Consider the following 26562-nt stretch of genomic DNA (forward strand, 5'->3'; position numbering starts at 1 on the left):
TGTGAATCAACCACATGAGCACCAATGTCAACAGCAAGGTTATTCTACGTCTGCATGGTTTTGACAGTCCCAGGAGCTTAATGTCCCACTGATGCCAGAATATTTGACATTACGTGCATTAAAAGAGCAGGCATCCATGTTCTACTTTTAGAAAATCCTATTTTCTCTGACAGCTCCCAGTCAAAATGTCTTGCAGAGCATTTATGAGCCCCTCAAAGCTCCCCTGTACCTAGGCAGCCCAAATCACTCAGTAAAACCGTGTTCTAGCCAAGGGGCCGCCAAACTGCAGTCCTGCTCACTGAATTCCAGAACATCCCTCCTTCCACGTGTGTCACGTGTGAAAGCTCACCTGTCTCTCAGTCCTGGACACCAGCATTGTGGATGCAGATCCTTTCTCCCAAGGGTCCTCTTCTTCGCAGGGGTCACCTTTCCCCTCAAACATTTCCCCATTAAGCACACCCCAGCAGAGAGAAGACTGTCCTCATGCCAGAGAGGGATGGAGATCAAAGATGGGAGCGGAGGGTGTCTAGGCAGTACTTAAACTATGCTGGGTGCTTTCCAGCTCCACACTTATCTCTGGAACAGCTTCCCAGAAGAAAAGGGCAGAGGGGATTTGGAAGCAATTCAGTGGGAGTGCAGGGACTAGACTATATTAGCTATTTCCACCCCCTTTTCAGTCAGAAACACTTTAAAAAGAAACGCAGGGGCGAGGAGGGGATCAGGCACCAACTGCCTCGCTCCTCACAGCACCCCTCCCCCACCCCACCCTCAACAGCACCTGCCCCACGCGACACGGCCCGTTCCTGCCCCACCACCCCCAGCCAATCAGCACAAAGGTCACCAGCAGCCGGCGATTTTTTTCTTCAAGGCCCGCCTCTTCTTTGCTTTTCGCCAATCAGAGTGCTTCCCTTGTGGAGCCGCAAGACCATCGCGCGTGGTTTTCCACGCGGCCGGCGGGTGGCAGCGTGCCATTGGGTGAAGGGAGGGGGGCGCCTGGCCAATGAGGTGCCGCACCCCTGGGAGCGGGGTGAGGCCAGTTCAAACTGGTCGTGGCCAGTGTGGGTCGGGTGTGGCTGGGGCTCTGGCCCTTCTTGGTGGTGCTAAGGGCAGCAGTGTGGGCTGCAGCTCCCAGGTGAGTTCCTTGTCCCTCTGCTGTGGCCCTGTGTGACACAGGCTGGCGGTGTGGGCCCCTCTGATGAGGAGCCCACTGGAGGACCAGACTGCCCCCTTGGCTCTCCTGGTGAGATGAGTTTTAGAGCAGATAAATGCAGCCGGCAGTGGATTTTTTTTCTCCTCTTGAAGCTACGCAGGTGCTTGTATTAAATCCTGCTCCTGTAAAGTGGGAGTTATCTGCCCCAAGGGAACCTGTAGTGGGTTCTGGCCTTCTGGGGAACCTTCCAAAATGAGTGAAAAGCTCACAGTTACACTGACAATATCCTTGAGGGTCTGCTGAAGTCATGCTGTGGTACAGGGGTGCCAGGTGCTGTCTGCACCTTGGCTTGTGTGTAATTACTGGAAATTGGAATGCAATGCCAGTTCTTAATCACCTTTGATACACAATTGTGTCTGTCCTTAGAATTTGAACCATAAACTAAGATTGAGAGTGTGTAGAACTTGGTCTTGAAGCAGCTGAGCAGTTCAGGCTGAAGCACTGATGATTAAGTTGCTTAGACATGGGATTCTCCTTGTTACATGTGGATGAAAAGCAACTCACTGAGTTGGTACTGGTGGACTGTTGCTGGATATGGTGCCAAATGTGTTTTTGAAAGTGTTTACAAGTCACAGTCTTGCTAGCTCAGATGTCTTAGTGCTAATGTAAGGATTTGTTATCCCTGATCAAGGGGAGGAGAGACAGTGTTGTGATGAAGCATACTACTGAACACTGGACGCCCTTGTTTTTGGTAGAAATAATATTAGAATCCTTGGTGACAAAAGCTTGATTCTTAAAATTGAATTATAGGTAGATAACTCTTCTCACTTTTTCCTTGAAAATGACTGTCTAGTACTTATATTTGAAGGATTAAAATGTTTCATTCTGGTGTTTTGTTTTGTTTTCCTTTCCTGCTAGGTTATCTTTGACTTCTGTCAACTCTTCTAAGTTCCTGGAACTATGTTCCCTTCAAAATAAGTAGTAATCACTGAAATTTTCAGGCATGTTTGAAGCTGAAGAACGGTAATACCTGGTAAACCAAAAACCCTTGTTCTCTTTAGTGGAGTGACTTGTTTTGTAACTTACAACTGGAAAAAATGTTTAAGAAATACCAAGGCTAATCTAGAGGATGTCTTGATGAGCAGTCATCTGGCAAAGTGGTAAGAGAATAATGGCTGTCTTTCCTTGTCAGTTAAGTTAAAAATGAAATATTTCACTATTTATAACAAGCAACAACATAAGTGAGACAGGACTGCTCTGGTAAATGATTCCCGTGTAAGAAACATCAGGCTCAAACTATGGTCAGTCTCGGTATTGATATTCATATAGTGCACTCCATCACCCATCTGGGTTGTAGTAGTGTTTACTTACCATTGCCATAATACACAAATGAATACGTACCCTTTACTGCTTTTTGTTAACTGCCAAAACTGCAACCATGCTGAATCTGCTGTGGTCACAAAAGAGGTATAAGAACTGCTGGTAGTGATAGCGTGAACTTTCCCTACTTTATCTAAAGCACTTACTGAACTTTCATTAGCCAAGCCTGAGAAGTGGAAGGTTGGGATTAATGCCCACTCTAAAGGTAGTCATGGCCCCACCCGTGCAGCTCTTGGTTTGCAGCCTTCTGATCCCGTCCTTTCAGAAGGGAGTGGGTGTTTCCAAGGTATGCATGACTGCAACTGTAGCCAACAGGCATAAAGGTTGTTTGCCTGTGGGGTACCAGGTGGAGTGGGGGAGAGAGAGGGAGGATATGGTGCAAATATTTTGAGCAATTGCATGTCACAAACCAAACAATAGCCATGAATTTCAATAGCGTAGCATTCTGTAGGAGTTGCAGAATGCAGTGTGCAGGTAGGAAGAAATAAAGTTGTGATATGCTGATGACTGAATAATAGGGAGGATTTTTGAACGTGGTTTGTGCTAAGAATTGGAAAACGAGAAACTGACTTTCTAACAGTCAACTATACAACTTTTGGTGCTCTTTAGCCAGTCCTTTTATTTATGTTTTAAATGTAACTCAGTTTATAAAATCCAAAACTTTGCATTTGAAAAATGCATAACAGCTTAAAACCTGGGGCATTTTTTTTAATCCTGTCACATTATAGTATTAAGCAGGTGATGGTATTTAAGCTGTCCTTTGCACTAGTAATCTATTTGCAGATAAGAATTTTACTGTCTGTGGGTGTGTGTAGTGACATTTGTTTGGGTTTTTTTGCCTTTTTCGTATGCTTGTTTCCAACCCACTCCCCTAGTCATTCCTTAAATGTCACTTACCTAGAACAGTAAACTTTATTCATAATTTTTTGCAGGTTTAAGGATGTTAGAAGAAATCTTCAGAAAGGTATAGGTGAGTCTCATATCTGGTCAGTGTATAACTGCCTCTCACTTCCTGGCAATGGATACGAAACATGCAGGTAAACTGAAAGCATGAGTTACTACTCACAGGCTAGAGGTTTACCTCAGCTTAGTCTGGAGACTGCTGGAGTTCCTGTTTGTCTAATTTGGGGCTAAAGATACAGGTGGGAGGTATGTAAAACAGGGCTTGACTTTGAGAAGTGGTGCTGTTGTGTTCAGATTTATACTTTTACGGTAGGGTGTGTTTTTGTTTTTATTTGTTTTGTTTTAGTTGCCCTCTGAACATACAATGATGTTAAAATGCAGAGCAGTTTTTTGTAAAGCTTTCCGGCAGGAGGGCGGGGGGGGGGGAAGATGTCTGACAGCTATGTCTATCCAAGCTTTGATAAATCTGTGCTTGGAGATACAGCAAACATATTATAATTGTTGTTAAAGTACTGGATGTCTCTTGCAAGTGTGCAATACCACTCTATGTGGATTCTGTATCAACTACTATACTATGTAGTCAGGGCTTTTTTTAGGCTGGAGCCATGTAGGCATCTGTGTATCTCTCACAGTAACTAGGAGCTCTGCTAACCCATGTGCAGGAGAGGGCATTTTCAAAACAGCTGGGACTAAGATGAGTCACAAATCTGTAATCTCCCTTTTCCCGTGAGAAAATTCCTCTCTTGGTTACCTGAAAGCAAATGCAGGAGTGTTTCAGTAGAAGTAAATGCTGCTCAAAGCAAAATTGTTGACTCCTACTGTCTCAACCTAAAGATTAAAGAGGAGAATGGTAGTATTAACTAAGTAGCTTGGTTAATAATCTTAGCTCTGTTTATACTTAAGGTTGATAGGCTTTTGTTTATTTGTAAGTGTCTTAATCTGTTGGCAGAGAACTAAAGAGCTAAGGGACACAGGATATATTTGTGCTTAGTACCAGAGGAGAGCTCTTAAAGTACTGAGTACCAAGCTTTATAGGTGCCTACCAACGGTATGAGAGCTTTGTGCACCACTATCCTATTCATGGTGGAGATGCTCCTGACGTTGCCAAGCACTGCAAAACTCTGGAAGAGCTGAGAAGCTGCCTGGAAAGCAACCAGAAAACAGTAATACACTAGGTTTTAGTTGCCTCCCTTTCACCACACCTCTATGTAAAAGATAAGAACTTCTCCCCAAAAGCATGGCCAGTTGCAGTGGAATCCTGTCAAATAACAATTGGGTACTTTAGGACTAATTCAAGCTGTGGAAAGCTGCTTCTCTCACCTCGTGTACTTTCTGGAGTTAACTTGTCCTTCGTAAGATCCAAATTTTCCTTTTTTTTTTCCTTTTTTTTTTTTCTTGCTCTGTCCAGCAAGCCCTTGAAAATGTGTGTTGGATGGCACCGCACAACTCCTTGCTGCTCGTCTAGTTGGATGATATCAGATATGACATGAGCTGTAAGCTAAAGCAGATGTTGTGGGAGGATAATGTATCTCTGGGCCTCGGTGGGTTCTAGCCGTGCAGACTTCACTCTTAAATTGTTTTAAAGCTGTTTCTTCAGGCATCATGATAGCTGAGCTCATGGTAGAGGGAAGGAGCTTTCTCTGATCTTTGTTCTCTGAATGTTCCTGCTGACAGCTCACTGCACAGACCTCCACTGAAATCCTGAGGCTTCCAGCTGATGCAGAAGCTTGCAGCAATCACTAGCTTACGTTTGTTATTGAAGCCTTAAGCTAGAGTAAGATCTACAGAATATCAAGATATGTCCTTTGTCATGCCCTTTCCTGTCCTCTTGTGCCTTTGGGTTTATTTTCATGCATGAAGGGGAACTTAAAAATTGCAGTTTCTCTTAAAAGACACTAGTTAATGAGGGTCTGAAGAATAAAAGGGAGATAGTCCTGTAGGTATTTCTGTAGAAATTCATATTTTAACTTTCTTGTATCGCTGCTCCTCTTGATTACTTTCAGACAAGAATTGTGTCCTTGCATTTTCATATCAAGGTGTAAAGCTCTGGTTACTACAGCATTCCAAAGCTTGTTTAAAAACAAACTTTCTTTCTCTTTCAGCTGTTGTGGTGGCCTTGAATGCTCATGTCTCAACAAGCATTGAGAAGGGGAAGGCAACTGCCCGATTAACTAGCCCATTTTACAAACCCATTCTCATGAGACAGCACTGTCTAAAGGAGTCAAAATCTGTTTGAAGGTTGTGTGGTTACAATGGAGACTGCCACTACAGGTAGCAGGCTAGTTAATATTTTGGGGGCCCATTTCTAGAGAAGGATGCAATCAAATGGTAGTAACATTAACTGCCTCTGGAGGCTGTTTGTTGTGAGTGACAAGTGTGTCATGGTATAGCTCTGAGATATGGGTGAGAAGATGGAGGGTCAGGCTTTCAGTGAAACTGATAGGATGGTTTTCATCACTGTTTCTGACTCCTTCTCCACTTTCACTGCAAACTTCAGTCTCTTCTAACTGACGGGATTGCACTTTTCTCTCTTTCCGGGATGTCCTCTCAAGAGAAATAGAAGATGAACCTATTGTTCAGCCTCTTTCTTCAGCTTAATGCCTTTCCTTCAAGGGGTATCAGTCATTCCATGTGCTCTAGAAGGAAGAGGTGGTGATATTGCCAAGAGGCAAATGCAGTTGGAAGACGCAAAGGGAATTAGCTGGGTGTTCTGGGACTCGTTGTTGGAAAGACTTCAGAATTTGCCTCCCAAATGCTGCTGTGGAAAGGGGGGGGGGAGGGGGAGGGGGAGGAGGAGGACTGTTTCTCCTTGCCTGTCCTTCACTATAATTAGTAACTTGCAGCTTTCTCCTCCTTATCCCTGCTCATAACTCACTAACTATTGTTACATTCTCTGTTGCCCACACTCTTCACTCACAGCATGGTCATCTGCTTGATTTTGCTGCTTTGGTTTTGTTGCATTCTTCTCCAAATCCAGCTTGGTGTGTTCATCTTCTGCAGCTGTCACATCAGTGTACCAGCATCTTCCTTTAAGAAGTGTCCCCAGCACTGACAATAAAACCTACTCAAAGGGAGGCATAAGTTACTGAACAATTTATTTGTATTTAAAGCTACTCTGCATACATACTTCTGTTGACATGAGTCCTAGGCACTACGATTTTAAAAAATAAAAAAATAAATAAATAAAAAAAACCTCTAGGTACAGGAAAGAGAAGCTGGATATTGAATCAGTTTACAAGAGTGTAGTTTCCTAGAAGAAAAGATTGCCTAAAGGCAACCCTCTTTACTAGCTCTAAGCCTCTTTAGATGCTCTCAGGTCTTGTTTAAACTAATTGTTGGAAAACTTAGTCTTCCACAAACTGAGAGGGCGGGTGGGGAGCAGCTTGCATCACTGGCTGAAAGAGAAGAAGACATGATTGCTATAATGGGGAGCCCTTCACTGCTACTTGAGGTGGATGATCTGTCCCTTTCAGCCTCCACTGATTTACACTTATGTATTAATACCCCAAATGATGTATGGGTTGATGTAAGAGCTCTTACCACAAACTGCTGTGCTTCATTACATGAATTAAAGGCAACAGTCTGCATCATGGACTCATTATGGAGAGAGTAATATTCTTGTTGACCCAAATAGAGTAGCTTTGAATTTTAAGCTGAAACACCCACATACTGTGGACCATGAATTACCTTGAGTTCCTGTGTACCCTTTATGAGGAACCATAGGATCCTAGCCAAGATCCATCTAACCTGTGTCTGATGGTGAGAAATACCAGAGGGTTTGGAGTAAGTGCAAGAAAAACAAGTAAACAGACCAGAGGATATATTTCTTCATCCTGAGGGATCAAATAGCTTTTTAAAATGGATAATGTTTGTTCTGAAAGTATACAGCAGCCAATACAAACCTGATTGTGCTTTTTCAACAATACAGTTATCTACATGACTTGCAAGAGAACCTAGCTGTAGCTCTGCCAACAAAGGATGCAGTATTAAGATCTGTATTTTGATAAACTCTCACCAACATGGTGTATCTCTGTCTGCATGGCTGTAGCAAATGCCTGGACAAGGCACCTCACCCCTGACCTTTATAATAACTTAGTCACTGCTGCATCACAGCTGCTCACTTTTAGGTCTGTGTGCAAGATGTTTGGGATGGAGGGAGGAATCCTACAAGATGTACAGCATCTTCATCTGTTATTTGGCAGTCTTTAATACTCACTGCCTTAAAAATGTGTGAAAATACTGTTCTGCTGGTGCCCTACATGTCATATGAGCTTGTCTTCAGTTCAGTAAGTATTACATGTCTTCTATCTCATGCTTAGCATCACTTGGTACTGACAGCATCCAAGTCTGAAGTCACTGAACTGGTACTTTTTTTAAATGATGTCCTGTGGGCTGCTACAGTGTATTTAGCAAATGGAAGGTGGATGGGGCTGTCAAAGCAGCAACTGATTTCCCCCCCCCCCCCCCCCCCCCGCCATTTTAAGCAATTGGGCATGAAGGCAGGAAAGGGGAGGAAACAGAACAGTTTCCAACTCCATCACAGCTAAGTTTAGACTTCCAGTGCTGATAGGCTGGCTTCTACTCCACTGTGTAGGAGAAGGTGAAGCACAGCTCCTTGTCTACCTCCTCTGTAAGAAAGAGGGTCATGCTGGGATAACGTAGCTAGGCAAAAATACATCACAGGAGCTATTTGAATGAAATTCAAACGTGCTTGACTTTCTTTAAAGATACGAAAGCTTTCCTGCTGGATTGCTTGCCCCTTGTGAACTAGTAAGAACTCATTCTAAAAGGCCACAGTACAAGGTCATTGTATTAAGTCATATTCAGGATGGGGGGGGGGGGGGTAAATGCTGCAAATCAGTGATTAAAAGTTACCAGCTTCATTATGTGCATAAGGTAGAAAGAGAATATGTGCTGTAGCTGCAGGTTGCACATGACAATGTCCAGTCAGGTTTTGAGTATCTCCAAGGATACTAGGCCTTTCTGGAAAAGGCTATTCCATGGCTGGATGTGATCTTCAGAAGAAAATTTCAGTTTGAACTCAGTAAATGCTATTAGATTTCATCTAAGACTATGGAAGGTATTGTATTAACAAGTGAAGAGCAAGGAAGTTTGTTTTTAAACTATTCTGAAGATGGCTTTTCTTTCTTTTAAAGAGCACCTGAACTCTGGGAAGTTAATAAAGCTCTACTTTCAGACAGTTATAACTGAGAAGTTATAAATTACTTCAGATTGAAGTATTGTCATGACAATAGCTGGAAAACATTCTTATGAAAACAAGACTAGCCCTATCTTAAAGCTCTTTGTTCTTCACTTCAGACTACAAAGCCACTGAAATTCTCTTATTTGAAGGTAGTTTTTCTCAGCAATTTGTCTATGTAGATATAAAATTCTGATTCTTATTTCAGAACTAAACCAGTCTATTTCGTTTTGACATCAGCTTAGACCCCCTTTTTCTCCCCTTCCCTCACAACAAAGCAAGTAAGTCTCAGCATAGCTGAAGAGGCTATGTGTTTTTGGTGGACTGAGCTGTACAACCAAAGTTCCCACATTTAAATTAAAGCTCAGTGGTCCCAGGCATAACAAAGGAAGACCAGCATAAACTGCATCTTTGTTCTTGCAGCAGGATGTAGAAGATGACAACCCTTCACATAAAGAATTCATGCAAATAGCAGAAATGCTAACTTGATTCTCAGCTACAATCACTGATACAAAGGTATTTAAATTCCCAATTTAGAATATTTCACTAGCAGGAGAGTGAGGGATTCCTTCCAACTGAAATATTAGAAGTTTTAAAAGAGAACCATTAGCAAAAAAGACTTTGAAGGCCAAATGGCATCATCGTAAGAGTCATAAAAGAACATATGAACTTTAAAATTACTATAGCAGTTAGTCTGGTGTATAACTTGGTTTAAATAAGCCTGAGCACCAAAGGAAGGAGAGGGTTTTTTAGAAACCCAAAATGATGTCAGGGCTATGAGCCAGTAAGTCTCATTTCCATAACAAATCAATAAATACAGAAACACTAGAAAGAGTTGGTTAGTTTTGCATATGCAAACTCAAGATGTATCTTAGAGGTCTCTGAAGAAGGCAGGCAGCAGAAAAATAAAGATGATCCAGCAACAACAATATTCATGAGTTTACAAAAAACCTTTCGATAAGTATTTTGCTAAAAGCCCAAAATTGTTATTGCATGAGGAAGAAAATGCTCTTGTCAATTAACAACTGGTAAAAAGGGATTAAACAATAAGAATAAACAGTTTTCAATGTGGAGGGGTTCCTCACAGAGTTCCAGAGATATGTGGTTAGTGAGGTAAAGCCTGAAACTGTTGCAAAACTGTTTGGAACAGTCCAGAATAATTTAAAAAGATCCTGTAATGCTGAATGCCCAGGCAATAAATGGGAAGTGAAATAAGTGCCAATAAATGCAAAGAAGAAACGTGAGAAAAAATTTTATATACACCAGAGTAAGCTGTCAGTTATCTGTTACTACTTAAGGAAAGAGAACTTGAAGTTATCACAGCTGATTTTCTATAAATAAGCTTGATACCCCCAGTACATTATTTAAAATTAAAAAGACAAGAATTCAGAAGCAGAGGGCAAAAAACTGCGCCACTCTAAATCCACTGTGCATCCAAATCTTGTATAATGAGAAAGGTTCTGGTCTCTTCCAGCTTAAAAAAGGAAATTGGATATTCAAAGCTATGGAGTGACTTCTGTTCAAGAAGAGGTTAAACAGACTTCTCAGCACTGAGAAATGACAAAATCTATTCAATCATGCCCAGCATAAAAAAGGTGAAAAAGGTGAAATTTTCAATATGCCTCAAGAATAAGGGCTTGCCGTCACCAAATGAAGTTACACAAAAGTTTCAAACAAGTGGTTTTCTTTACATACTGAGTAATTCAACTGCCCCAGGATATATCTTTCATCCTGTGCTATAAAAGAGCAACGAAATTACTAGAAGAAAAGATGTTCAAAGGCTGTTGAAGATGTATATAACCTCTAGCTCACAAAATCTGTAACATATAGGTTTCAAATATATTTGCCTACTATTCAGTGAAAAAAAATCATTCAATACCTGCCCTGCTTCATACTGTTTTTCCTCAACTGCTTGCTATTGACCAATGTCCAAAACAACAGGATTGGATTACATGGATTTCTAGTCTAGCGCAGTACAGCTGTTCTTGTGATCTTTATTGCATCTAACATCAGAGAGTACCAAAGCAAACAAATAAAGTTTATACAAAAATGTTTTAGCAAAACTGGAAAGCTATTATTCTCTAGCCTAGGTAGATGGAAAAAATTCCTAATTATTACTCCTAAATTAATCAGGTGCTCACAGTAACAATTTGCAATGCAATATTACCAGTTTATCTGAAGCTTTTGTCTTCCCTCACTTCATCCACTATTTATCTGCAGATTCATTAAAAAAAATTAAAGCATCCCTTTTCCAGACATAATTCAATTCTGTATTCTATTTTTAAAAGGTAATTCAATTATACATCATAAAATAAGCAGATAAATACAGCAAGTATCTGTTCAATTTAAAAAACAAAACAAGGCACCAGGTAAAAATAAGCATCTCTGAATTTGATTTTTTTTATTTATTGCACTAAGGAACAGTAGGGCAGTTTCACAATCTCAATTTCTGCTTTGAAAAGTTCTGTAGTATTACTCTTAAACTCAAGAGTACTTTTACCATTGGACTTGATAAATGTTGTATGTTTTTCAATTTGTTAATAAGACTACACAGACATTAAAAATAAAAAAAAACACTTAAATTCATTCCTTTGTGGACAGTTCATCTTCTCCTATCACAATGACATATGCTTGAAACTAAAACAAGGCTAATGTTTGGTGAACATACAGGAAATCTCTCAGTCATGCATATACAGGAAAAGTTTAACCATATAGAAATAAAAAAAGCAAAATAAAAAAACTACTATTTTTGCAATTGTGTCCATGTATTCATTTCTAAGACTGAAGTCAGCTACACGTAAAATAAGCAAAGCTTTCAGTCCTTCTCAAGCACTTGACAGCTACAGCTGATTTATAGTTAGGTGGGGATTTGCAAGTCCAAATGAACCACTATAAAGCCCAGTTAAAAAAAGAAAAAGTCCTACTATACTAAGGATAGTAATGAATAGCTACTTGAAGATTATGGCTGTTCCTTATGGAGTGCAAAGTCAAAACTTTTCAAAACCCAGTAATCTTTATATTAATTTACATTTAATTCTCTTTAATTTCATTGTCCCAGTAAAATATAAGAAAACAGTCTTTCCACAGGTATAAAATGTGGAAATATTTTAAAAAGAGGGGAATCATTTTTTCTAATGCAAATGCAATCATCAGATTCCGTATTTAGTCTTGGTAACATGTTCTTGTTGGAAAGAATCCATGTTTTGTGGCTTTTGCATGCACTTAACTGGAACAAAGTTTGCTGAATGTCTTCTTAAGAGCTCACCAAAACATATATCATGCTGGAAAATAAAATAAAGATATTAAGATACAATTTTTTGATTAATTGTATATATTTAATTATATAGTTTTATATATTCTTCTAAGGAACAAACTGGTGTGAGGCACATGGATTGCGACTATACTGAAGTTTTTAGAGAAACCAACACACACAATTTCCAGACTTTTTAAAAACCAAAATAATGGCATTATAAAATTTGACATGAAGTGATGCAACAAACTCAGCTGTCACTAGATCAAGTGACATTAGGATGGGGAGTCCTGCATAAAGTGCGTTAATGCATGTTAAAAGCCTTGACTATTCTAGTTACGTTGTAAAGACTACAGCACGCAGAGAGGAAGGAGGACTGCACACTGGTTCTTGTGCTCTGTGTGACATGTGAATGCCAAGAAACAAGGCTGGCTAAATTTGCTTTTGGCTTGAGAGGGGAAGGAGGTACAGCTGGAGCTTGCCTTGGCTTTTGTGGATCCTACACCTTTTCACTTCTGGAATGATTCTTCTACCTTTAACTTCAACAGAAATCATATTTACATCAAAATAATCACTTACACTAGAAATACTACTATTCCAACTTCTTAGTGAAAATACTGGGGATTTACTAAACTATGCTTAAAAGAAGAAAGGCTTGGAGCTTTCAAGTCTCCAGTCAGGTTTTCTGAAACAATTTTGATATACAGAGGTTCAAATTAGTAATTAAAACCAAATTACAACTTGTATTTTAGAATATATGGTAATTGTGGTAATTTTTCAATAAAGTTGGTATCATATATTTTTATGTAAAAAATTTCTCTTCTGTGCCCCATCAGAAAGTTTCAGAGTAAAATTAAATGGGAAAGAGAAAAAAAAAAGAAAACTTACCCATATAGATAGTAGAAAAATGACAGAAGGTAGAATGCTAATTTGCACCATCCTTCTTTCTGGCAATAGGCTAAAATATCTGCATTCATGATGGTTGTAGGATCGTACAGACCAGGGCCACTCATCACAGGTCTACTCATGTACCTGAAAGTGATACACAATTAGCAACAGGTTTTGCAGCGACAACAAAGGAAAACATTGTTTCCTGCCCCCCATCCACCAGTTCATACCAAAACCGAGAAAAGGAATCACGTCCCTCGCGGCGCAGTCCATAAACTCCATAAAGGAGTCGGGAACGTGAGGGCAGTGCAAAGCCCCGAACTAAACGTGCCTATTCAGGGATTTTCACATGTGGTGCCATGAGAGCTTACCTGAGTCTCGAGTCATGCTAAACTTTGTGGTACACCAGGAGGATACAGGACAAATTTATAAGTTTACAATTAATTTTAAATGAAAAGTGGTATTCCATTTAAATGTTAAATGGTATTATTCCTCATGAAAGAATCGGAAAAGCTGGAGAAGAGCAGCGCATAGCCCTAGTGTCTCTAATCACTACTGAAATGAATGCTGCCTATCGCAACATAAAACAACCGTGAAACTGGTTTTACGCAGGCTGCTAGTAAAAGGACCAGTCCTCTCTCCGCCCTTCTGAGCACTCCCCATGCCAGGCCCTGCAGAGATGCAGCAGCACCATTAGCACCAGCGCAAGAAATGGGGCACCTGTGGCTCAGGGGCAGGAGGAAAGCAGGACTGCAACCGTTAGCAGCAGTCCGCACTGGCTCAAAGGACCTGTGACACTGCGGTTTTCATAGGCCTTTGATGTTTCAGCTGCGTTGAACGCACGTACAACAGAACTCATTTCTTGCAGAGCAGGACAAAATTAAAAAATTACAGAGGAAGCAATGGAATGGTTCATATTTCATAGCCATGATAAAAGCTTTCTCTCATCAGAAATGTCTTATCAGAAAGCATCTTTATTTGCCAAAGCAGGAGAACACTTAACAGGAAGCATTGCAACAGAAAAATGAGTTACAATTAACATGAGGACAGAGATACCAGACTCATCAATATTACCTCCAAATATGATAAGCCAACAAAGGCATATTGAGACCCAGTGTAAGCCACTCTGCTGCACAGAGAAACATAACACAGAAGAATGCATGGATGAGGTACTCTGGAAGTACAAGCTGGAAAAGAAAAATATGAGTCACAAGTCTTGTTTATTCAAACCCTGCATTGTGCAATTTATTTTGAAGTTATTGTTTAAAAGCATTATTAAAAACACTAATAGGAACAAGACGACTGCGGAAAGTGAAAACAACAACTAGCAATATATGCTTTGCTGTTTTCACATGATACTCATTAACCAAAAAGAAAATTTTACAAAATGAAAACTACAGAAATCTTTATTGCCTCCATTACCTAAGTGCACTGTTAACAGCTTCCACATTTTATACATGACCCTCATAACAGAAGAGAGCATCAAGATATTTCTGCTCATGCAACACAGAAATATCAGTAGGATACGTGCTCCTCATAGCAGATGTTTTGTGTTTCACTGTTTTAAAGCTTTGTTCTGGTATTAATACTTATGTAAGGTTTCAAATTCAAACTATTACCAAAATGTAACATCCTAGACAAAGCTTTATCAAACAAAATCAGCAGTAACATCGTTATGCACATCGATACGCACAAATAGGAGCACTATGCTTTCTGCAGCATAGGAGGGAATAACAGCAGCTATGCATGTACAGTCTATGGCAGACTGGCCGGTTTCATTTTCCTTCACACAAGACCTTTCAAGTACCTAACATGCATGCTTTACGGGATCATGCTTCCCAGCAGAAGTCTGCAGAGCTAATTGTCCATTACTATGAAATCGCAGAAAGCATGAAATGCCAGGTAGCATTAGTGTTATTAGAAGGACTAATATGGAGAGATATGTTGATGAAATGCATGCAAAGAGCCAGCAAAACCTCACACCCACCACAAGAGTAAAATCTTCTAAAATAAAGTCACCCAAAAATGGCACTCTTTACTCCTTTCTTAAGCAATTCAGAGAGAAGCAAATCTAAGTTTTTGAATCCTCAACTCAGGATCACTAACTAAAACTTCTCAAGAAAAAAAAACTCCATTGCTAAATCAAGGATTTAAATTAAATGCCTATAAATATGCATATGTGCGTGCACACTTGAATACATAACACACGACACCATTTGTGTAGGATGACTACATCCAAGATTCAGCGTTTTGTAATTTTCTTTCATTCTGTCTAAGCAGATGCTTCTTTTAAACACCAAAAATGCCTTCCTGGAAATCTGAAAACTAGCAGCAAACAGACATTCACACCATCTATTCTGTTACTACATTCTGTGTCTTTAAACAAAGAACACCAAACAAAACAAACTTGCATCAGCACCAACAAAAATGAGCTGTCATCAATGAAATGTCTCAAGTATTTTTTTTTGCAGATCTTTCTTGGTATACTTACCATTCACAACTTGACAATTATAATAAAGGGGGGGGGGGAAAAAAAGCACCCTAACCACCCAAAACACAATGCATTTGGCAGCCCACTGAAATGTGTTTACCAGGTATGAAATCTGTGAAGCTCGTTAACTACGCATCTCAAAACACATTTTTTCTTTATCTTGTTTTTTATACCCTATACCCACACCAGAATACCTGCCCCTTACAAATCTATCACAGCATTTTATCCTCCTTCCTTACTCCTTCCACTTTCCTAGGAAAATTAACTCAATCAGTTCATACTCTATCATGATAGTTATCACAAAAGCTAAGGAAGAAGGAACCTCGCTGAGAATAGATACTCCTGTAACAGGAGCAGGAAAGAGAATACATCAACAGTATACTAAGCAGTTACTATTTTAGGCCAGTCTTGCTACAGAATATACAGTGTATATCAACTCCTCATTATCAGAATTTTTTTATTCTTTGTACAGAAAAACAACACTTCCGCACATTTGTCCAGTATCATTTACCAGATTCCGTTAAGAGTCTGGATCTTAACTTTACTCTTAACGTCTCATCTACTTTCACAAGAACTGAAAATATCAAGTTACTAAATATTTTCATTTCACAAAGCTATCATATAAATAAACACTACATGCATGGGGGTTAACAGAAGGTTAATATTTGCTTTAAACATGCGCATTATAATACTTTATAGGCTGTGATAAGATCATAATGCATAAATGTTATGAGAATTTGCCCTCCCCCGTACTGTAGCAGAAATGGTTGTAAAACAGACCAAGCAAGGGAAACTGTTAGATGCACATCTATTCGAGCATCAAACCTCACTCCCCAGGAGGCAAGCCTCTGCGTATCAGCTCCTCTCCTCCCCACTCACTCTCCTGCTATAATGCTCCCTCTTGATGCACGAGGTGCATGTTTAATGTACGCTTTCTTCCCCCCCTCCAGCAACTGCAAATTCATTTGCCATTTGCATAATTTACTTAGCTCTTCAAAACACAGCGAAGTCGCAGTTTGGGCTGCACTGCTGTGCTGCCCTTGTGCTCTGCCTCGGTCTGGCCATTGCGGCCAAAATTAGAACAATGGGAAACGAGCAGAAGATGCTGCTTTATCAAGATGCTTTTTAATTAGCCTCCCTTTTGTTAATGGCCTGCCACAGATGCAAGCAAACAGTTTGCTCAGATGCTTTTCACGAATCAAGGACTGCCAGAGTTGCATCCAAAAACGGACACCAAGATATATCCCTGATCCTGGGACACAAAACAAAAAGTGAAAATAAGGCCCTTCACGGTACACCCATCAAAATCCTCAAGCAAGGTCAGAACTTACTTGGTCAATATTTAAAAACAACTAGTTTCCTATGATCTCAGTTTAATAAATATTGCTTGAAAAATACTGTCTATTTCTATCTGAAGTTACTTCAGCTAATCAACAGGATGTAAAAAATAGGCATGTAACAGTTTTCCCCGCTTCACTGGGTAAGCAAGCAAAATTGTTTTGCACAAAATATGGGAATTCATGAAGTTGCTATAAACCTGAACAGACAAATAACAAGCAGATGAACAAGCACAAGAAACAAAACATCTTAATCGTAGTACAAATGTTCCTAACAAAATGAAGTGGCATTAAAAACATTAAACTAAAAAGCAGTACACACCTTTAATGCAATTTTGACTCTTTTAATCTTTTTGACCTTTTCAACTGTCTTTGTGCCGAAAATGTAAAAAGCAGATTGAAAGAATGTTAGTACGACAGCTGACAAGATCGCCGGCAGATTAATCATAGTCTGAATATTCGAGTTGAAAGTAAAGAATAATCAGATAAAGAGCTCTCCCTAGGAGCTCCATCAGACAGCTAGGTTTTGTCGACCCAAATGCAGCTCTACTGCCTGTTTTGATTAAATCAAGATACTACCAAAAACAAGTACTATACGTAAATGTATTAAGAAATCGTTTAGCATGCAACTTACAGGGTTGAGCGTATTACATTGGTCTATGGGATTCTTGTAGTCAGTCTTCAGTTCGTCGAATGCTATAATCTAGAATAAAATTGAAACAGTTATGAGTCTTCGATCCAGAAGCAGTAAAATATATTATCTGTGAAAAATAACCCATTGGTACAGAGCCACAGCCTTCAAGTGCCGCCATGGCATTCAGGAACACAGTTTCTTCTCCGCGAACAGGCCATTGCCACAAACCCACGAGGTGAGACGCAATTTGAAGTGGGTTCAAGAAATAAGAGAGCAGAAGGTGCTGTAGACATCAGGGGGATGCTGCCTCTCGCCTCGCTCTACCTTTTGGCCTCCCTCACTTGCACGCTGTCACCTGCAAGCAGCAAGTTCCCCACCTCCATTTCGGCAGCGTCTGAGCCCCCTCGCTACCTCCTCAGTCCCGGAGCTCGAACGCCGCGAGCCTCGACGCCCCGGTCAGCTCATCAGTGGCGAGAACGACCTTAAAAGCAGCCAGATGTCTTGTCTCGCTGCCGACCCCGCTTACACGGCCAGAAGATGCATCCACACAAGTGCATATGTGCTACCTTTTTTTTTATATGATGGAGCTCTTATACAAAAAGACTTTAATTTTATTTCACGGTGGTATCTTTAAGTCCTTTCTACAAAACAAATGCCATATCAAACATTAAAAAAAAAAGTCTCGAGAAAGACCAACACACTATCAGGATAGGGATCATTTATATTCACTATAAACTCAAATATGTCTATGGGACAGGGTTGGTATTAAAATAAAAAGTGCTTTTTAAAAGGGTAACTGAGAAGGTTGAAGCAGGGCCAAGAGCAACCTCCTCCTCCGCCCGGCGCTCCCGAAGCAGGTACCTCGTGGCCGAGTTGGGGCAGGTTCCCAGCTCCCCTGCGCCCGGTTCAGGGCAGAAAACTCTCAACCAACCATGACGAAAACCCTCTAAAACAAAGCCGTAATATAAAGCACGGAGACAGCAGAATATTGATTATTTCTGTTAAATAAGCAGCCAGTCTGAGCTACGGCTGAAACATTTCAAACCGTTGTTTTGGAGACTGCATCCCCACCTCGAAGCACTGCTTGATAAAGCGAACTGATCTTCTGTCATAACGCCAAAATCGTGCTTTTTCGCAGAGGGGCATCGCCGGGCCCCCCCGCTCGCAGGCCCCGGTGCGGGGGGGGGGTCTCGGAGGCGGGCCGGGACGCCCGGGCCCCCCCGCGCCTCGGGACAGCCCCGCGCTGCGCTCGGCTCCGCTCCGCGCCCTTCAGCCCCGGCGGCCCCGCGCCCCACGGACCCGCCGCCCCCCCCCCCCCACACACACACAAAAAAAAAGGCGATTTCGGGAAAACGCGCGGCCCGAGGCGGCTCTGCCGGGCCGGCTCCGCGGGGGCCGCGCCGGCCGCACTCACATGCCAGATGGCGAAGAAGATGAGGGCGGCGGTGAGCAGCAGCGCCAGCATGTAGCAGAAGGCGGCGAAGGTGAAGGCCATGGCGGCGGCCGCCGGGGAGCGCGGCGCGGCGCGGGGGATGCCGGGCGCGATCATTCACCGCCGCCGCCCCGCCCCGCAGCGGCCCCCCGCCCCGCAGCGGCCCCTGCCGGGCGCTCGGCGAGGCCGCGGGTTCGAGTCCCGCGCCCGGGGGCGGCAGGCGCGGGCTTTCCCCGACGGAGCGACGCCGGGTTACGCGGACGGGACATCCATGGGCTCGTCCCAACACATTAATACCCTGTTCTGCCACTATGACATATGCGGGCTTGGCCTGACGTATTAATATTGCTATATTAATACGACATATATGGACTTTTTCTAACATATTAGTATCATCTTCCATTAGTATGGCATATATATGGACCTTCCCTAACATATTAGTATCGTATTCTATTAATATGGCATATATGGAACGTCGCCTAACATATTAATATCATATTACATTATTGTGACAGATATGGACTTGTCCTAACATATTGATATGACATAGATGGACCTTTTCTAACATATTAGTATCATATTCTATTAATATGGCATATATGGACTTTCCTTAACATATTAATATCATATTCTATTAATATGACATCTATGGACTTGTCCTAACATATTAATATCCTATTCTATCACTATGACATATCTGGACTTGGCCTAACGTATTAATATGACATATATGGACCTTCCCTAACATATTAATATCGTATTCTATTAATATGGCATATATGGAACCTCACCTAACATATTAATGTCATGTTATATTAATGTGACAGATATGGACTTGTCCTAACATATTGATATGACATATATGGACTTTTTCTAACATATTAGTATCATATTCTATTAATATGGCATATATGGACTTTCTTTAACATATTAATATCATATTCTATTAATACAACATATCTGGACTTGGCCTAACGTATTAATGACATATATGGACTTTTTCTAACATATTAGTATCATAGTCTATTAATACGGCATACATGGACTTTCCCTAACATATTACTATCGTATTTTATTAATATGGTGTATATAGACTTGGCCTGACATATTAACATTGTGTTACATTAATACCACACTTTGGAAATGCCATGAGGCTCTGGAGGAAGAGGAGGAGGAGACACGGCTCACCCGCACTCGCAAACCTGAGAAACCAAAGAACAAGAAAACAGCAACAAAAAGCAGCTTGAAAATGGAATTTGACCCAGAGCTAGATGAAAAAAATATATATATTCTCCAGGTTGAAATGTGGAGGACAAACGTACAATAGCAATAAATACGATGCTGTTTCGGAGGGGATGATTTGATAAGACAAAGTACGAAGAATGTCTGGAAAAAAGAGCTGGCGAACGTGTGTTAGGAAGAAATATGGGAGAGCAGAGAACTGTGCATGCCCGGGGGGAAGAGGATAACAGGTTCATACAGTCCCAAATCAATACAGCTAGGGTCCTGCTCAAAGGAAACAGCAAGATGAGAAAACAAAGCGTCTGAGGAGAACATCACATATTTTTCTTCTAGGGAATTATATAAAAGTCATTTCCATTTTAAGGCAGCAATACCGTGCAATAAAACGAAGTCAGGGTAGCGCTTCTGCAGCCGTTTCTCCCAGACCAATATTGCAAGTGATGCTTTCCGTAAAACCAACAGCAGACAAATAATAAATGACATTTTTGCACTGATATTGGCCAGGAAGCCTTACACGCAATTAATTTAGTCTCACAATAACAGAGGTAAGTTTATTTCCTTCACCACGATATGAGGGAAACCCATAGCAAACTCATTGCCCTTAGGAAGTCTGTTGTTTCCAACAAACATGAAGTTGAGCTTCAAGTGCAAAAGCCCTGGACAACACCGATGAGGTCCACCAGCCGAGCGGTCCCTCGCCTGCCCACCTGAAGCGGTGGCACGAGGAGCTGCTCGGCCCCACTTGCTCCCAAGACCATTTGCCTGGGCTTTGCTGCAAGACCCAGCGTTCGCTGTTGGAGCTCCGCGTTCTCTCGGGCTTTTCCAGGCGGTTCCTCTGCCTCAGAAAAGCAAAGGGAAGCACAGAGAGAGAGGACGGGTGCAGGGCTGCAGCCATACGTTGGGACTCGGGACTGCTGGGTCTTACACTGCGATATGGAGAAGAGCAGCCGGATCATTTCAAGGTGAATATTTACTTAAAAAGACACCGTGATACAGTGACCTTCACTGGTTCCAGCTGTTGCGCCTAGAGTTTCCCTGGCAAGGCAAATTTCTGCAGAATTAGAGCTGCTCTAACGCTAAATCCACTAATCCTGTTGCTAAAGGAGATCTGGTTCCCCCCAAGACCTGCAATAAGCCACCGGGCTCATCCATAAGGTACATAAAGTGCAGCCACTTGCACGTCAAGATACTACACGTGCACGGAGGACTCCCCACGGGATTGTGCCGTGGCGTTGTAGTTCCCGTGGAGCACGGGCCGGCAGCATCACCGCTGTTGGAGGACATCAGTGCACCTCTGCAGCGGCTGCCAGATTTAGTTCACGGCACTCCAGTTAAAACAGAGGCCGATGCTTTTGGATTGGGATATATGATCCGTATTAGCTGAAACCTGGGGAAAGAAAAGGAAAGCAAATGATCTGCTGCACGCCTGGATAAGCAACGGTGTTGCCAGGTTGCTAATTGCATATACGTGCACAAGGGAGTGTGTTTGTGCAGCAGAGATGTGTCCTGCCAGAAATCAGAAAGGTATCAGCCGCAGATTTGCATGTGCAATTAATGCTGGTTCCACCAGCATTGAAATGCAACATTTTATTAGCTCTAATGCTTGCACACCATTCAATTGCAATTATTTTGTCAGGAAAAATGGAAGAGACCCATAATTTTGTACCACTAAGAGCTGTTCATGGAGGATCTCTCATATTGCAGATTGTCTTTTTAAGATAATACAGAAGGAAATCAAAAGCGAAGTCTGTAGAGAAGGAACTAACCCGTTCTCCTTTCATTAGCTTCTTTGGGATCTCTAAGCACACAACAACTATGAGGAACCTCCCTCCTTGCAAAAAAGCCCCAAGCAAAAATCACAAAATAGCTTTAAAACTCTGTATAAGGAAGACAGTGGAGATCTGGAGATGGCGGATAGCTTTTAATGCGCTTCCCTCGTTTTCTGGACTCACTGAGTTTAATCCTGATTTGAATCCCAAGGGAAAATGTCAGTGTCTGTTTGCTTCATCTTAAATCCCTCCAAAGCATTTGTCCTTATCGGAAAACAGTAATATAATCAGTCACAATTCAGCATGTTACACGGTCTGTTGGTATGGAAGATTTAGCTGAGGAAGGAGGGCTCTGGCAGGTCATGACTACAGCGCTTTGGCAGGGAGCTGCGAGGGGAGATTAGAGAGCAATTTCCCCGAATGACCATGGTAGAAATGCACGAGAACCACTTTTTTCAACATTAAAAATGATATCCCTGAGAAAATAGTGATTTCGGTTAAAGATACCAGGGAAGCATCTAATACTATTAAGCTCAATTAAAAAATTCCTACTGACTTCAGTCGATTAAAGACTTCACTGACTGTGTCTTTAGGAGAGGAAAATGTGAATATTTCTCTACAACTTAGAAGAGACTTGCCAAATACCTCTAATGCACTCTAGTACGCACCTTTACACACACCTTTAAATACACACCCTTAAATACACACCAGAAGAAGCAAGAAATCTTTGGTCAAAAGTGCACAGTCTCTGCTCCCACTTACCTCGTTTAGGGCTAACAGACATGAGGATGTTGGTTCGCCACTCTTCATCCGTGATCGGCGGGACGAGAAGATCCCGAGAGCGGTGAGTGCACCAGCTTCCTTCCAAATGGGCAAACATCCTTTGCTGTTGAGCTAATTAACCCATCTTTAGACTCCCTGTGTAGACTCTGCTATTATTTATGTGACCAATAAACAAATTAAAGTTGTAGGTTCCTTTGCACACGGAAGAAAATCCCAAGAGAAACAGGAATCACATTTAAAACCCAATTTTGAAATGCAGATGCTGCCAGGAGTCTCGCCACACCTGATGGTGGGTGGAACCCACTCGTGGCCTCAATCCCTCCCCAATATCTACCGTCAGACGGCAACAGTTTTCCTTTTAATGGGGTAAATACTCAACCTATCTTTTAAGCAAGAGGGTTTGTTTTTCTCCTGCTTTGCAGAGCTCCTGTTAATGGATATCCACGCAATTTGGGGCCTAGGGTGTAACACCAGCGTGTGACCAGGCAGAGGGGCCAACAATTATTTTTTCAAGAACTGTTTTAGAGTTGGGTTTCAGGATTCGACCGCTCCTTAAAAAATTAAGCGTGGGATTTTCAGAAACATTCTGCATTAGCCTAACCGCATCAGTGAGGACTCTGAAAATCCCATCCTTAGACTCAGCTCTTTAAAGAACAGCTTTAAATTCTGATCCAAATCTAAACCAGTGCAGTGGCATCAATCTGAGTAAACAGGGAAGTTCAAACCATAGCACTAGTGTTGTCAGATGACGTTACAGCTGGTGCCAAATGGTAACATTTTAAAAAGTCTCCCTTGTTAATTATTTGCACTGCTAATTGTTGCAGCAGAAACACGGTCGTTGCTGGATACAGCGGCGAGGTTGCGTCAGGGCAGAGTCGGGGCAGCTAGCAGAAAGCGAGGCGTTCGCTCCCCAGGTTTAACATCGTTACTGCCTCTGCCCAAAAGGGGGAAGATCCGTGCAGCTCCTGCTTTGCATTAAAAAACTAAGGTGTTCAAAGCTTCTCGACAAGAGCCAGAGGACACAACCCTGTTATCAGCAGCTCAAGCTTCCCCCGAGGAGCTCGGTGAGTCCCAGGGGAAGATCTGTAGCACCCTTGCAAATGGGGGCAGCAGACTGGAGTCAGCACGTGACGCAGGACACTTTGGTCTCCCTCTTCCCCCACAAACATCCCATGGGCCCTGAGCACGGCACCTTGCAGCCCACGGGTATTTACACACTTCCATCACACTAAGCAGGATTTCCAAAAGCCGCGTTCACATCTAATTTCCTTCAGAAATCTTGCTTTTGATCTCTCCAGCTGCATCCGTATTACCAAATCAGCTCGAGGCTCTGATTTACGCAGCTTTACGGATGCTGGCTCTAATTTGGCACTAGCTCTCCCCTTCGCGAGCCCGGCACGAGGAGCAGGGAGGGGGGACGGGCTCGCACGCGGCGCCTGGCTCTCCAGGCCCAGCGGACACGACTGAGTTAAGCCAGTGGCTCTAAGATCTTATGTCGAAACTCCAGCAAGGAAATGAAAAGCAGCATCAGCACAGGGAAATGCAGAAGCTGTCTGTAAAATGAGAACAGCTCTGCTCGCGGACGGGGATAGCAGGCTCATGTTAGATTTTACTTACAGGCTCTGGAATGGGGCCATCTAAGGAAAAAGAGGGCTGTGGAGTGGATCAATTTTCCCATTCTCCCAGTAATACTGCTATACAGTTTGTTTTGTGCTTCTGAAGCAAACAATTGCACATTCACAGTTGGAGGTAGGGGATAAATATTGTCTCTCGCTGATCCCTTGATCCAGTCATCCTAGCTGAATTAATCACATTCACAAATCAATCCAGGATTTGTGGCTGCCAGAACAGATGGCCAGGCAGACCGCAGCTGGGAGCGGGGCGGGCACATTCCCCTTCCAATTACCCAGTCGCGTTTTCCAACGGGGGATATTTAAAATGAGACATTATTGCAAGAAACGGTACATCTCTGGCGCTCCTTGCTCAGCTCAGCGAGGGCAGCGGTCCCTGAATTTCTGCTGTGCTGCTGCCTCCCAAGCTGCAGCCGAGACGCAGCAGGGCTGGCGGCCCTGCCCCTCCCGACTGAGCATCACCTGCCCCGTTTCTGTTTACACTTTCCATTTTCTGCACAAAAGAGGTGACAACAACAGATGCTGCTGGGCTTGGGGATGGGATTGCAAGCACGCGTTAGGTATCACTGCGGAGCTAAGCACTGCAGAAAAGGGAAGAGAAGCTGCATTCGTGCTACGAGCTGCCTTGCATGGCACACAACAGCGGGAACGGGTAACAAGGCGCCTGTCAAAAAGCCGTGACGGGACTTCCCTATTGCAACAGCAAAGCTGCCGTGGAAGACAGTCACGCTGTTTTCCCAGTGTTCACATCTGTTCCACATTCAGCGTCTTTCTGGACGACAGTTGCCGTCTTATCCCCACTGTCTCCTGCGAGAGCCGTCAGGGGAGTTTTGGTTAAGCTCTATCACCTTCCGTAGGAGATATCTCACCACCACCACAGGTGAACAAGGTTACCTGGGAGCACGTTTGCAGTCCCTGAGAGGAGGAAACATTACAGAACAGTCTAGAGAAAACAATCCCCTGTGGTGTGAAAAGATACTTAATTGAATTACAAATACATTTATATTTAGTTATAGGCACATTGCAATTTAATTGCACCTATATAAAAACCTATGCAAACATATTAAAATCACTTCCTTCACTTTACGAGCGGATCATTGAACAGGCATACCAAGGCCAGGCTGCACAAGCTAGTGCCTACACCTATCGCGACAGACAGCCCGGTATCCCCATAAGATCACATAATCTCAGTATCAGACCAAAAGCAACAGCTGATATGGAAGAAAGCCTGTGAGAACTGGCAGGGGAGCTGTGGCCAGGTTTACAGAGTTGCTGAGCACCCATCTATTTTCTCCCCCTAGCCAGTCACCTTTTTGGTGATTGGCAAGTCTTGTTCTATTTTTTCTGTAACACGGGAACAATCTAACTAGACCAGGCTGAAGTTGCATTCAGCTCACTGTCAGGTCTCCGTCACGCTAGTGTGCCCTAGCCACCCCAGATCTGTCTGCAATTCTTCTTAGTCAGCTTTTGTTTTCACTATCTCAATGATCTAGTAGTATCAGTAAACTACTACCTTATTTTCCAGACACATGTATTCAATCAACAACAGAGAACGGCACAGGACTCTACAGGTGACCCCTCTTTGTTGTGAGAGCTAATCTTTCCTAGCCTTCCTCCCACACACACCTTTAACCAGCTGTTCTTCCTCTTAGGAGGACTGTTCTTCCACAGCAGCTTAGCTATTTTTTCAGCGCTTTTGGCAAGAGTTGTAACATACTTAGGTGACCAAGAAGTCATTCATTAGCCAGATGTGCTGAACAAGCTGTACATCAAGTCCACCAAAGAGCTGTTAGACTTGCAAAGTTACTCTCACCTGGAAAAAAAAAAAAGGTTTAACTTCTATCATGTTTGATCTGTGGTCCATTAATGTTATTCTTCAGGATTGGCAGAAACAGAAAAGCTGTCAGCTGCTGAAGCAGAATTCCTTGGGTTATCTTTGAGAGCTTTTTCGACAAGGTAAGGAAAAAAAATCTCCAAAGACAAGGAAAACGATAAACAGTCAACAGGAATGAAGAAACGGTAGAGTGCTTCAATGAAATGGATCTAGTGTTCTTGGGCAAAAGAAGGGAACACATGAGCCAACAACTATGAGAAGTGGTGCAACATGAACATCTAAGCGGCATTTCAGGATCCCACCAGAGCCCCTTGCTGTCGTGTGGCCCAGGTAATACACAGTTCTCAATTTTGAGACAAAGGTGCAAAGCAGCGGACAAGGACAGCAGTTATCCCATGGTGCTCCAGCAGTTGTCTTCTCCTCTCCCTTACTGCCACCGCTCACAAAAGATGTAAAGAGAAATTTTTACATGTAGAAGAGCAACTGAGGAAGCATCTTCAAGACTGAATCCCACGCAAGCTCAAAGCAAACCCTGGGAAGCTAAGAAAAGGAAGTCGTGCCTGATATTAATGGCCCTCCCCCCTCGTGCACCCTCATTCTAGATGGGCGACTTTGCAATTAACACAGGAAACAGAGCC

General features: G+C 42.4%; 2 protein-coding genes across 2 annotated transcripts; one reads left to right on the forward strand and one right to left on the reverse strand.

The window, feature by feature from the left end:
* Window positions 1-1457: 1457 nt before the first annotated feature.
* CDKN3 (cyclin dependent kinase inhibitor 3) lies at window positions 1458-4608 on the forward strand. The gene is given in 4 exon segments (XM_064511779.1): window positions 1458-1465; window positions 2069-2128; window positions 3463-3504; window positions 4383-4608. Coding segments are annotated over 4 exon segments (336 nt in total).
* A 6411-nt stretch (window positions 4609-11019) lies between these two features.
* On the reverse strand, window positions 11020-18798 carry CNIH1 (cornichon family member 1). The gene is made up of 5 exons (XM_064511848.1): window positions 18648-18798; window positions 17234-17302; window positions 13846-13958; window positions 12772-12915; window positions 11020-11914 (listed from the first exon to the last, which is right to left on the reverse strand). The coding sequence occupies exons 1-5, from the start codon at window positions 18780-18782 to the stop codon at window positions 11887-11889; spliced, it is 489 nt and encodes a 162-aa protein (XP_064367918.1). The 5' UTR covers window positions 18783-18798; the 3' UTR covers window positions 11020-11886.
* Window positions 18799-26562: the final 7764 nt, after the last annotated feature.

This window comes from Dromaius novaehollandiae, chromosome 5 (assembly GCF_036370855.1).
Source record: "Dromaius novaehollandiae isolate bDroNov1 chromosome 5, bDroNov1.hap1, whole genome shotgun sequence".
Classification (NCBI taxonomy): domain Eukaryota; kingdom Metazoa; phylum Chordata; class Aves; order Casuariiformes; family Dromaiidae; genus Dromaius; species Dromaius novaehollandiae.

Excerpts from the sequence above, each read along its gene's own strand:
- CNIH1 (XM_064511848.1), bottom strand. The coding sequence starts at position 18,782 with ATGATCGCGCCCGGCATCCCCCGCGCCGCGCCGCGCTCCCCGGCGGCC. Across the intron at positions 17,303-18,647 it reads TCTTCTTCGCCATCTGGCAT|ATTATAGCATTCGACGAACT; the intron begins GTGAGTGCGGCC and ends ATTTTATTCTAG. Across the intron at positions 13,959-17,233 it reads AATGTAATACGCTCAACCCT|CTTGTACTTCCAGAGTACCT; the intron begins GTAAGTTGCATG and ends TTTCTTTTCCAG.